This window comes from Phyllobates terribilis, unplaced genomic scaffold (assembly GCF_046119375.1).
Source record: "Phyllobates terribilis strain yellow unplaced genomic scaffold, ASM4611937v1 Scaffold_1__5_contigs__length_1240528914, whole genome shotgun sequence".
Taxonomy (NCBI): Eukaryota; Metazoa; Chordata; class Amphibia; order Anura; family Dendrobatidae; genus Phyllobates; species Phyllobates terribilis.
The window spans coordinates 787,843,831-787,856,276 of record NW_027362761.1 but is presented as its reverse complement, the minus strand read 5'-3'; the positions used below and the strand labels follow the sequence as shown (position 1 = coordinate 787,856,276).

At 43.5% G+C, this 12,446-nt stretch overlaps 1 protein-coding gene across 2 annotated transcripts in view; it reads right to left on the bottom strand.

Moving 5' to 3' along the window:
- The window catches only part of UBA6 (ubiquitin like modifier activating enzyme 6), a 102,263-nt gene that overhangs the window by 64,092 nt on the left and 25,725 nt on the right, over positions 1 to 12,446 (bottom strand). For both annotated transcript variants that reach the window (XM_073637039.1, XM_073637040.1), the window contains exons 16-19: positions 9,272 to 9,350; positions 4,139 to 4,219; positions 1,138 to 1,215; positions 86 to 267 (exon numbers count right to left, since the gene is read on the bottom strand). In XM_073637039.1, the coding sequence (XP_073493140.1) occupies positions 86 to 267; positions 1,138 to 1,215; positions 4,139 to 4,219; positions 9,272 to 9,350 (420 nt within the window). The remainder of the gene's footprint in view (positions 1 to 85; positions 268 to 1,137; positions 1,216 to 4,138; positions 4,220 to 9,271; positions 9,351 to 12,446) is intronic.

The window sequence follows — 12,446 nt, the reverse complement described above, 5'->3', positions numbered from 1 at the left end:
ATTAGTACATAAAAGTTTCTAGGACATCACACAGCATAATGAATAAATCTGTTTCAGACACAGAAACAGTTACACGTACAGCTACCTGTCTACGTATCTCCTGGCTTCCACATTGTCCAGGGCGGTCACAATGACGTCCTGCTTACTGTAAAAATCATCCGTGTAGATATTTTCAGTGGCAGGACACACTTTATCCAGACGTGGTTCAATTTTCAACTGGGGATTAATGCCCAAGGTTGCAGCAGCAGCAGTACAGCTTTTAGGTTTCTGACAAAACAAAATGAAAAAATATCAGACTATAGTAGGTTAGAAGGTGCCCTAAAGCATATTTCATGAGTCCTCTTGTCCCTGCTGAAAGAGCACTGCCACAAGGCAATCCGCCAAATATTTGCATGATCACATATGGTATTCCAAATTCTGTCCCATATATATTTAAATTTATTATATGGGATCGACTCCGGCAGCAATCCGTTAACTAAAAAGTTGTGCAGAGACAACTCATTGTCTGGCTAAAAAACAAAAAAAAAAAAAAGAAAAGAAACCGGATCCAGTTGAAATCAGATGTTTTTTTTTTTTTGAACATTGAAGTCTACGGAAAACAGATCTGTTAAATAGCCATCCGTTTTTCTTTCATTTGTAAAGGATCTGTTTTAATTGGAAGAAAATGAATGGCTAATTAACGGATCAGTTTTCCACTTTTTTGCCAAAGGATTGCTGCTGGACACATTCTAACGGATGATTGCTGAACATGTGAACATAGCCTTATACTGCAAGTCTATCGTGAAAGCGCTCTCCTGGGAACTATCGCTTCACGAAAATCGTATAGTCTAAACAGGCTGACGATCATCCGATGAACAAGCAAAAAGCTTGTTTGCAGGATGAAATGATCTTGGAGTTTGCAAAAAAGATCACTGTTCTTGGCAGCACATCGTCCTGTGTAAAAAGGACAAGCGCTGCCTAAAACAGCGGCAGCCTAAGTGTACTGAACGATCCATTACAGACTGTTGTGCATAACTGAAGCGCAGTGTGCAAACATGTTGGCGGTCGCTTAACGCTGTGCATCACACAGTGAAAATTACTCCTTGAGGCAATTCACTACAATTCCTCAAAAATAATCCTTTTAAAAGGTTATCATACCTGAATGTGGTAAGGCCTGAAAAGAAACTGTCTGTTCAAGTTTGATTTTTCAATTAAGTCCGGGTCTGTTACAGTAATCTAAAAAATACAACAGTAGTATTCATTCAAATACAGTACTTCTAGAATAGATCTTGGGGTCACTGTTTTTCAACAAAACTGTATTTAAATAGTACAATTAATATAAAAGCACATGTAAGAACCTTTATAATAAATCTCAGAGAAATCTACTTTTTTTCTGAATTTAGGAGTCCTTTTTAACCCCATCACAGCCCCTCAAACTAAAATATTCTGAAAAACAGATTCTCTTAATGAGTAGGGAGTAGGAATACTTAGCACAATAAGAGACGAGGTAGATGAAGCAGGGGAACAGACCTCTTGCTGCAACCTCTATAGAAATGAATTCACTTCAGTGCTGGACTCACCAAGGCAAGTGCACAGCCTCTATATGGGAGGTCCACAAACTGTCATGTGCTCTTATTTGGCTTTTAACTTTTTACTACTAAAGAGTCATACAGAATGGCAGCTCATATGCCACGTCACTCTGAGCTGCTGTGCTCCATAGCCATGATCTTGCTAAATTGGTGGCATGTTTATAGCAAGCATACTGGATACGTTTTCCCATACAATGTGTACACAATTATTAGGCAAGTGAGTATTTTGACCATATCATCATTTTTACACCTATTTTCCAATTTCAAGCTGTATAACCTTGAAGACTTATTAGATAAAGCAGATCAGGTGAAGTATATTTGTGTAATACGGGAGGTTGCGGCCTAAGGATACCAGCACCCTTTATCAAGGTATGCAGAATTTTTAGGCCAGCTTGTTTTCCCTCAGGCAAAATGGGCCAAAAAGCTATTTAACTGACTGCGAAACACATTTTACAGATTGATGATGAAATTGCTAAGATGTTGGGGCATGATCACAGAACCATTAAAAAGGGTTTGTTGCAAAACAGTCAACAGGGTGGCAAAAAACGTGTTGAGAAAAAAAAAAGACCCCAATTAAAAGGGGTTGTCTAGGTTTGGCACAGAAGTCTGTAGTTACAATTTAACAGCCCGCACTGAGGATTCACAAGTCTGCAGTCACCAGAGAATCCTATCAGCAGCATGGTCATGTAACCACAAGTATGCGATATGTATACTCCCAGACTCATTTTGCATAGACGTTCGCGTCCAGGCTCAACTCCAGTGGAATGAGCAAGGCTGCGCATGTCTAGTCACAATGTGGCCAGAAGTATGCATATTGCATACTTGCAGTCATAGGACTGTCTGGTCTCACCGCCAGCACTGTCAGGGCACACTGTGCGGATTCACAAGTCTGCAGTTATATAGAGTGACTACAGACTTCCGTGCCAAACTTGGACAAACCCTTTAACTGCAAAAATTATGAGAAGAATCAAATGTGAAGTGACCAGGAAGTCATTATCATCCAGTACTGTCATATTCCAGAACTACGACCTCCCTGGAGAGCCCAGAAGTACAAGGTGCTCAGAGACATGGCCAAGGTAAGGAAGGCTGCAACCTGACCTCCACTGAACAAGACAAAAGTTGAAATGTCAAAACTGGGCCAAGAACTATTTGAAGACAGATTTTTCAAAGGTGTTATGGACTGAATAAATCAGAGTGACACTTGACGGTATCTGCCCGGGGGGCGCAGAAAAGGACACCACGGGCCGGAGGTTCCCCATCCCTAGACTAGATGGATGGGACCGTGGCTAGATCAGTATCGGTCAAGAAATTAACATATGCAATATACTAAGAAGAAATTGTTGTGGCGTGAACATATAGATCCTCTAAAACAATATCTTTATTAATATTCTTAAAAATACACCAAAATCCCATGTATTAAAAGCAAGCACTATCTGAGTAGATAGATGACATAACTCCCTAAGGAGGATTCTAAATATAAGCTTAAATAGCCCTGATAAGTTCCTATTCCGATCCTGCCTAGCGCGGGATACATACAAAGAAATACAGATAAAAGTTTTGACGAGAGTAAATTGATAAACTTATCTTGCATCACAAAAGCGCCTCGACGCATTTCCCCAATCGTTTAGGTTCATCAGGAGGCAGATGTCCAAATTGTATGTAGGAAAGGTGGAGCTGCATGATGCTGCAGGATGGCTGGCTAGATCAGTACCGGGCAAAAACCTCCACTTCGACTCAGACACCAGCAAGGTGGAGATGGGGTACGGCTATAAACTGGTATTATTAGAGATGAGCTGGCTAGACCTCTTCAGGTTGAAGATGGACTCAAAATTAACTCCCAAACCTACTGCCAGTTTTTAGAAGACACTTTCTTCAAGCAGTGATACAGGAAGATTGCATATTTCAAGAAAAATCAGGATTTTTATGCAGGACAATGCACTATCACATGCATTAAATACTCCACTTCTTGGCTGCCAGTAAAAGTATTAAAGATGAAAGAATAATGACATTGCCCCCTTCCTTAACTGACCTAAACCCTACAGAGAACTGGTGGCCCTTCTTAAATAGGAGATTTACAGTGAAAGAACAAAGTCCACCTCTCTGATCAGTGTCTGGGAGGCTGTGGTCGGTGCTGCCCAAAAGGTTGATAGTCAACAAATTAAGAAACTGACAGACTGCATGGAAGGAAGGCTTATGATTGTTATTGAAAAGGGGGGCTACATTGGGCAATGATTTTTTCCACAAATGTCAAATGTATTTTTGTACATTTTGAGCTGTTTAGTTATTATTCTCTTGTTAACAGATGAAAATAAACTGAGATGGGAAAATTTACATTTTTCATTTACTTACATAATAATTCTGCACAATAATATAGTTGCCCGATAATTATGCCCACAGAGATTGTTTTAAGAAAGACAAAACCTCACTTTTACCTAAATATTCAGGTTTATTAATCTTTCGGATTGGCCAACAGCATTGTAGTTCAATATTAAAATTAATCATCAAAAATACAAATTGCGTAATAATTGTGCGCACAGTGTAAATCTATTGTGTATGGTTTGTGTACTTACCAAACCGCGGTTGGAGTCAGAGCCTGCCCCCAAGAGAGCAAAATTTTTCAGCATTTCACAGCCAATAGCACCGCATCCAACCTGCCGACAGAAGTCAATCAAACCCTTCATACAGGTCTAAGATAAAATCAATACACTAAATCTAGTCTGCAAATGTAAACTGAAGAAAAAAAAAAAATCACAAGAGATAAAATACTAAGATTCTAGAATATTTTCATAAATAATGGGCTATTTCTGAAATCTCCATGTCCGTCACCAATTCATGCTGTCCAACATAAGGATGGGGGCAGATTCCCTTCAAACAATGCAAATTAGAGTCCCCATACATTTGCTTTCTTTCATTGACCAGTAGTAGCCTTAGGGTCCTTACACAGACAGAAAATAAAAATGTGTAGATGAGCACCAATCAACAATATTGTAAGTTGTTAATTCTTTTAATACACGTATTTATATCTAATAGTGATCATATCAATCCGTCTGATTTTGATCACTCTTCCAGTCTTGTCTGCCAATTACAAACAGTTACCCGTTTACACATAGGGATATACTGTTGACAGAATCTTTGTAGGCTACTACTAAATTAAAAAAACGAACAAAAAAAGGGACGTAGTTACTTACCGGTAACGGGATTTCTCGGAGCCCATGAAAGAACCACGGAGCGAGGGGATCCGCCCTTCAAGGACAGGAAACCTACAGATAAAAGGGCGGTATCTCTCTCCCACATCCGTTGTTTACAGAGCATGAGAGGACCACCAGATTAGTAACACAAAAGTTAAGTTCTTGAAATGTTATCAGAAACACCATGTGGCTACAAACAGGCAACTAATAAGTGTGTGCACCCACACGTGAAGGAAGGGAATGTACGGGTGCCGTCATGGGCTCTGAGAAATCCCGTTACCGGTAAGTAACTACGTCTTTCTCCTTTCCCCATGACGGCACCACAGAGAGAATTACAGAGAAGTGAATCATTAGGGGGGGGGGGGCAACAGCTTCCAGAACTCTTCTTCCGAAAGTAAGGTCTGAAGAAGAGGTTAAGTCTAGCCGCTAGTGATTGAAGAAAGTAGAGGGGGGAGACCAGGTTGCCGCTCTACATATCAGCTCTATTGTGGCACCGGCCTTCTCTGCCCAGGAGGCTGCCACCGTTCTTGTTGAGTGGGACTTCAGTTTCTCCGGGGCAGTTTCCCCTCGTAAGGAGTACAATAGTGTGATGGCTTCTCTTATCCATCTGGCCAGCGTGCCCTTAGAAGCTTTTTTCCCCCCTTACGAGGACCCTGAAAGCAAACAAAGAACTATCCTCCCTACACTCGTGTTGCCTCTAGGTAACGGATTAGGCACCTTCTGACGTCTAGCGTATGCAAGTCTCTCTCTTGTTCCTAGGATTGGGGCAGAAAGAAGGGAGGGTGATTTCCTGAGACCTGTGGAATCTTGACGCCACTTTTGGCAGGGTCAGTTCTCAGCGTAACCCTATCCTCCAAGATTTGTGTGAAGGGAGGGCCTGCAGATAGGGCCTGAATATCACTGACCCTACGTGCTGATGTGAGAGCTACTAAAAGAAAAGAATTGTCTTGAGGGATAGGATTTTTAGGGATGCTCCTGACAGAGGTTCAAAAGGGGCCTCTGTTAAAAGCTGAAAAGGACCAAGTTTAAATCCCAAGGGAAAGTATTTCAAGAGGGGATGGGTCGGGATCTAGATGATGCCTTAATGAACCTAGATACCCATCTATCCCTGGCCAGATCAAAGTTGTATAGGGCGCCCAGTGCAGTAACTTGGACTTTTAAAAAGGTACTTGTGGCCAGGCTCTGTTCCAAACCCCTCTAAGAATTCTAGGATAGCTGTTAATGGAACCTCCCCTCCTAGCCTGGAACCCGAGACAAAGGAACTTCCTCCAAGTTTTCCCGTAAAGTTTGGTGGTCACGGGTTTCCTACTTTGAAGTAGTGTGGTGATGAGATTTGGGGAAAATCCTTTGTTCTTCAGAAGAGCCCTCTCAAATTCCAGGCTGTCAAGTGTAAGTTTGATGCACGAGAATGAAGTACCGGACCCTGCGAAAGAAGGTCCGGAAGAAACTATGGGTCGGAGATTGACATCATCCTCAGCCAAGAAAACCACGCCCTCTTAGGCAAGAAGTGGGCTATCAAGATTACTCTCACTTTCTCTTCCCTGATTTTCCTCAGAATAGCTGGAATCAGGGCGGTTGGAGGAAAAGCGTAAGCTAGAGGGAGACTCCGTGGGATCATAAAGTCATCTAAAACTATGGGGTTCCCTTTGGGATCTAGAGTGCAGAATGAGTCCGTTTTCTTGTTCCGACTGTTGGCGAACAGGTCTACGGAAGGACGTCCCCACATTTGTACAATCTGACGGAAAACTGACTGATTTAACGCCCACTTGCCCTGCCTTAGCTGGGTCCGACTCAGGAAGTTTGCCGTGCGATTTTCTATCCCTTTATGTGTAGGGCTGATAGGGATTGTAAGTTTTCCTCAGCTAAATGAAAGATGACCTCTGTCGCTTGCATCAGAGAATGGGACCGGGTACGCCCCTGATGGTTCAGGTACGCTACTACTACTACTCGGTTGTCCGAGAACACCCTCACGTGGTGGCCTTGGATTGTGTGTATGAATTTCCGGAGTGCAAACTCTACGGCTAGAAGCTCCTTCATGTTTGAGGAAACTGGCTTCAGATGTTCTGTCCAGACCCCCTGAGCTACAAGTTTGTTGAGGTGAGCCCCCCAGCCCCCGGGGCTTGCGTCTGTGGTCAGGATTTGAGGTGTGGGGATTGCCCATCTTCACCCACCACTCTAGGGAAAGTGTGGTTTCTGCAGTTAGCTGCCCTTCTAAATGCCCTTTTAGAGATTTTTCTAACCTTTAAGATTTCCCACTGCAGGGCCCTGGTGTCCATTGGACACCCGGGAAACACGCCGTCAGGGAGCCTAGAAGGGACATGGCTTTCCGTAGGGTCATAGATGGGTGGGTCCTTGCCCGCGATATTTGGTCTAGAATCTTGTGAATTTTCCCTTGATGGGAGACAACACTCTTGTCTTTTTGAATCCAACACGACGCCCAGATATTCCTGTACCTTGCATGGCTCTGTTTTAGATTTTTTCAGATTCAAAAGCCATCCTAAGTGTGTCCAAGGAATCCATGACCTTTCCTAGATGAGTTCTGCAGTGTAGGAAGGAACTGCCTATTACCAGAAAGTCGTCCAGGATGTTCTGTTCCCTTAGATGTGCCATCACCTCCGTGATAACTTTGGTGAATACCCTTGGGGCTATGGCGATGCCGAATGGGAGGGCGGTGTATTGATAGTGTTTGACCACTCCACCTATGTGAACTGCTACTCTGAGGAACATCTGGTAACCTTTGTGTATTGGGACGTGATAATAGGCATCCTTTAAATCCAGAACGGCCATGAAACAATCGGGAAACAGCATTTTTACTGATGATTTTATTGTCTCCATCTTGAAGGCTTCCACCTTCCAAAGCCTGTTCAGCTTTTTTAAATTTATAATTGTCCTGTAAGTCCCATCTGTTTTTTTCCTCAGGAATAGAGGAGAGTAAAAGCCTTCGCCTTTCTCCCCCTTAGGGACCTCCTGAAGGACTGCTTTCCCTACCAGTCCTCTGATTTCTTGCTCCAAGGCCAACTGCTCCTCGTTTGAGGACCTTTTGGGGGTTAATACAAAGTTTGGCTGTGGAAATGAGAGGAACTGGAATTTCAGACCTGAATTTATTAGGTTCAAAATCCATGAGCTGTTGGATATGGTTTCTCAGGCTGGGAGAAAATCTGATAGCCTTCCCCCCACCCGGGGCAAATCCTCATTGGGAGGGCTTTCTGCCATCATTGGGGGATTTGTTGAATAGGAACCCGTTGGTTTTCCTTCTCCTGTCCTCCCACTTATCCTGATCTTTAGGGGGCTTTCTGCGGATAAACGTTTTGCTTCGAGGGCTTCCTGTAAGCAGTGTTAGATAGGATAGGGAACCGCTTTTTATTATCCCCCGCTTTCTCTAAGATGTCATCAAGGGTGGGTCCCAAATAGAAATTCACCCTCACAGGGGATGGAACACAATCTCGATTTTGTTTGTGAGTCCCCGAGCCAACATTTAAGCCAGAGGGCTCGCCTGGCCGCATTAGCGAGCCCTGTCTCCTAATCTGACAGAGTCCGCCGAGGCGTCCCGTAGGAAGGCCGCTGCCCCGTTCATTACCGGGACGGATTCTAGCATTGTGTCTCTAGACGTTTTCTGTCGCAGTTGCATTTCAAGCTGGTCTAGACAGACCATTAATGACCTGGCCGTACATGTGGCAGCTACCGCAGGTTTTTAACTCATTTACTGGCGCCCCCAGCTGTCTTAAGGCTCTGGGAGTCCCTCCCATAGCGCTTGCGGTGTTCCGGTGCACCCCTCCACCCCCGCATCCGCGGGGGACGCTCGCGCCTGCGCAGACTGGTTTCCCAGTCATGCTTTGTGGCGTTGCGCCACCAGGAGGCGCTGCGCCACCAGGAGGCGCCTGGTGCACCCGCAGGAGCTCCCAGAAGTCTTTAGATTGCCGCCGAGCAGTGCCGCGATCGCACCTGCCGCAACCAGGGGGAGGGTCCAGGGCAGCAAGCCACAGCGGGCCCTGATAGGCCCCGCTCGACTTTGTCTGGACCCCCCCCCACATCCTAAAGGCCTCTGACCCCAGCGGTGGCGCTTCAGGGCACCTCACCAGCCGAGGAAGGGAACCCCCGCTGCCTGGATCGGACTGGCAGGGTCTGGCTTCCAACGACACTCATCTTCTGGCACCCCGCAGGTATGCCTCCTTTAGGAACTGTAGGATCCAGTCAAGGACAAGAAATCTACTGATGAGGGAGAGAGGTACCGCCCTTTTATCTGCAGGTTTCCTGTCATTGAAGGGCGGATCCCCTCTCTCCGTGGTGCCGTCATGGGGGAAGGAGAAAAAGGTCAATCAACTATACATGAGTAAACTCTCATTGATCGTACAATCACTGCACATTTACTAGCCAATGATGGCAAATTTATACAAGTTCATCAGCTTTATATCTTTGGGCAGGAAGAAGTGAACTGTGTGTAAATAGGAAGGTAATGTCAGATGCTGATATTTATCCCCATGCACACAAAATGAATGGGGTAGGGAGGTTACTTACTAAAAAAATATTTAAGCTGTGAATCTTCCGGCAAAAAGTATCTCCTATACAAGCTCGGAGAGCATCATATCGATCACCTCTGTGGATTAAACAAAAATACCAACAAATTAGCATAACATTAGACTGGACAAGAACAAAGATTAGCGCAATTTGGGATAAGTTTTATGAAATTAGAGAAACAAGAAGACCTCAGTAGTTTAAATGGCAAGGGAAAATGGATTGTCAGCTAAAAACCACAACATAGCGCTTTTTTTAGGTGTTATTTTTTTTCTAGAAAGGTTTTATCATTTTATAAAATATAAACAATACAACCATCCCATTCACCTGCCCCAAAAACGTAGACTATTTGGAAGGCCACATAGGAGTATATGTGCTGCACCATTATCTATCCATGAGTGGGAAACACAATCTATAGAAGCACAGCTTAGTCTATCCATTACAGTAGCTCCAGACGACCCATGGTTTCTCTAGTTTTACAGTGGGGCCTTGTTTTGCATTCATTCCTTTCTTTAAAGTTAAAGGGAACCTGTCACGTCCTAGCTGCCCTCTATACTGCCCCCATAGCGTTGTTAGTGCATCACTAACCAGCTTTTTCCATTAAAATTTATGCAGCTATATTGATTTTATAATCTTTAATATACTTAGATCCTACCTGCTCGTTCAGTCATAGGGGTGTGATTCTCACATTCAGTCACTGCTGGCGTTGCCCATGTATTACTGCTCCCGGCAAGAGTTGATATTGTGGGGCGCATGCGCATTTGTACATATCCGGCAACTGGTCCCGCGTCTGCGCAGTGAGGCTGTGTGATTACCAGCTTCATTGCACACATGCGGGGAACAGAGGGTCATAGCGCATGCGCAGTGAAGCTGGTAATCACACAGCCTCACTGCGCAAGTGCGGGGAATAGAGTGTCATAGAGGACCTGTCATGAGATCAAAGTAGCAAGATTTTGCTCTTCTATTATTCTCGCTGCTCCCCTGAGTAAGCAGTTTTCTTTTTATTTAGTGCTAATTTGTATGGTCCTTACAATAGGCACCTGGTTCACAAATGAGCTCAGTTGCCTACTAACTGCTCTGCAAAACTCCCTTGTTAGTCACACCCCCTTGGTAAAAAAAAGACTACCAGTAAATAAAAAGGCCCACTGTTCTGAAATTGCATGGCTGATTTTGTAAAAACAAACAAAAAATATTTAGTGGAGCAACAGGAATAAAATAAGTGCAGACCCTGACACTTGACAAGTCTTTAACTGCTTCTGGACCACCCATGGACTTTTTTTGTCCTACTACCCTATAGTGACATTCTAAAACGTAGCAGGGCTACACCCAATGTGCAGATGCGGAAGTGCAGCCGGAGTCCCCATAGAGAAAGCAGAGACGGTTTATTACCTTCTGTGCCTTCTCGATCGCTGTATACACAATGCTAAACAAGTGCTGTGCATGCAGTAATAAGAAGCGCCGATGGCGCACAACAATCATACAATCACTGTATATAGGGAAGGAGCAGAAGCTGCTGGGTCATAGAAGACCCGGACAGCCCCTGCTAAGCTGCATTTCCCCTGTAACTGGAGCCATAACAGCCCCATTTACAGCAGAAATAACATGAAAATAAAAATATTTCAATATTTAAATGCTCCCCCTCATCTTGAAGAAAAAAAAAAAAAAGTTCTGTTATGACCTTACGGGATGGTACAATGTGTAAAATAAAATAAATGAAAAAACAGGCGAAAACAAAAATGCCACTGTCAATCCAAAACACTGTTACTAGCCCCACCCCCGTAAAAGTGTGTCTAATAGCTAAAAATAATTGTTACGGAATGTGGAACAAAGGTATTTTAGCGGTCCTGTGTGGTCATTTTTTCACAAATATTGCCTGATATTTAAAGAAAAAAAAATAGAAATATGACAGCGACCTAAAAATAAAGCCCATGTATAGCAAAAAAAACCCTCCCATAATTACTTGTCCGAAAAAAACCTGTGAGCTTCCAATGCTTTGTAGAGACTAGGTGTAGCCAAATGTTGCCGTAATAGTAAGCCTTACAGAGGTTGCCCAGGCATGAGGAGGGCAGTACAATTCTGTAGACATTTTATGTGACTGCAGACTTGTGTATCCTCACAGTGTGCATATTGAGCAAGGACACGATTCTCCGATGCTGGGAGCGGGTGGCAAGTATTTGTATTGAGCAAGGCCGCGCACGTCTAGTTGGCACGTGACCGCATGTATGCAAATTGTATACTTGCAGTCACATGCCTGCCCACTCCTGGAGAATGCTCACAGCAGTGCGCGCTATGAGGATTCACAACTGTGGCCGCTGTGAATAGACACCTCAGAAATGACAGAGAATTAATTAGATTTCGATTAGAACCATTATAACTAGAGGATAATGGTAATAACAGCATGGCCGTGCCCCCCACTAATGGAGAAGAGGTTGTCATTCAACATGTACTTGTTCTACAGCTTATCAAATGTTTCAGCTACTTTGGAGGAGAGAGGAGAAGAGCGGTCCTGAGTGCAGATATGTTATACATCATTTTCTAAATATTACACATTATGCATTTTCTAACGTGACTTTGTGCAATCAGCATAATTTAAGTTAAAATCTTTCAGTAGAAAAAAAAAAAAATTAATCTGACAGGTTCCCTTTAATATAAGCATTAGTCTTTAGCTAGATTCATAAAATGCGCATTAGGAGTGCCATTATACTGTGTGAAAGGGGCTGTGAGGACATCATTCTGTGAGGGAGTGGGCTGACTGGGGGCTTCATACTCTATAGGGGAAATGTTGATCATTGTGCAAGGGCTGAATAACAGGGGCAGCACGATTTTTCTGTTTTTTATAAAGGGTATGAAAAGCAGTAATTATATGGTTTAGATTAGCTGTTTCTGATTAGAATACATACTACAATAAGCCTTATGGTAATATGTATGAACCATAGTTTAATATTATACAGAATTAAGGGAATATGTCAGCACGTTTTTACTATTTAATCTGAGAGTAGCATAATGTAGTAGTTGGAAGCCCGATTACAGGGATGTGTCTCTTATTAAGCGGTGTGCTGTAGTTTCAATGCAACCAGTATTTTATCAGCAGGAGATTATCACTAGATGACTGACTCACATGTCGGGCTAATGGTGTAGCCCCGTCCACAGCTTTCTGACAATTCAGTGTACATAGGAA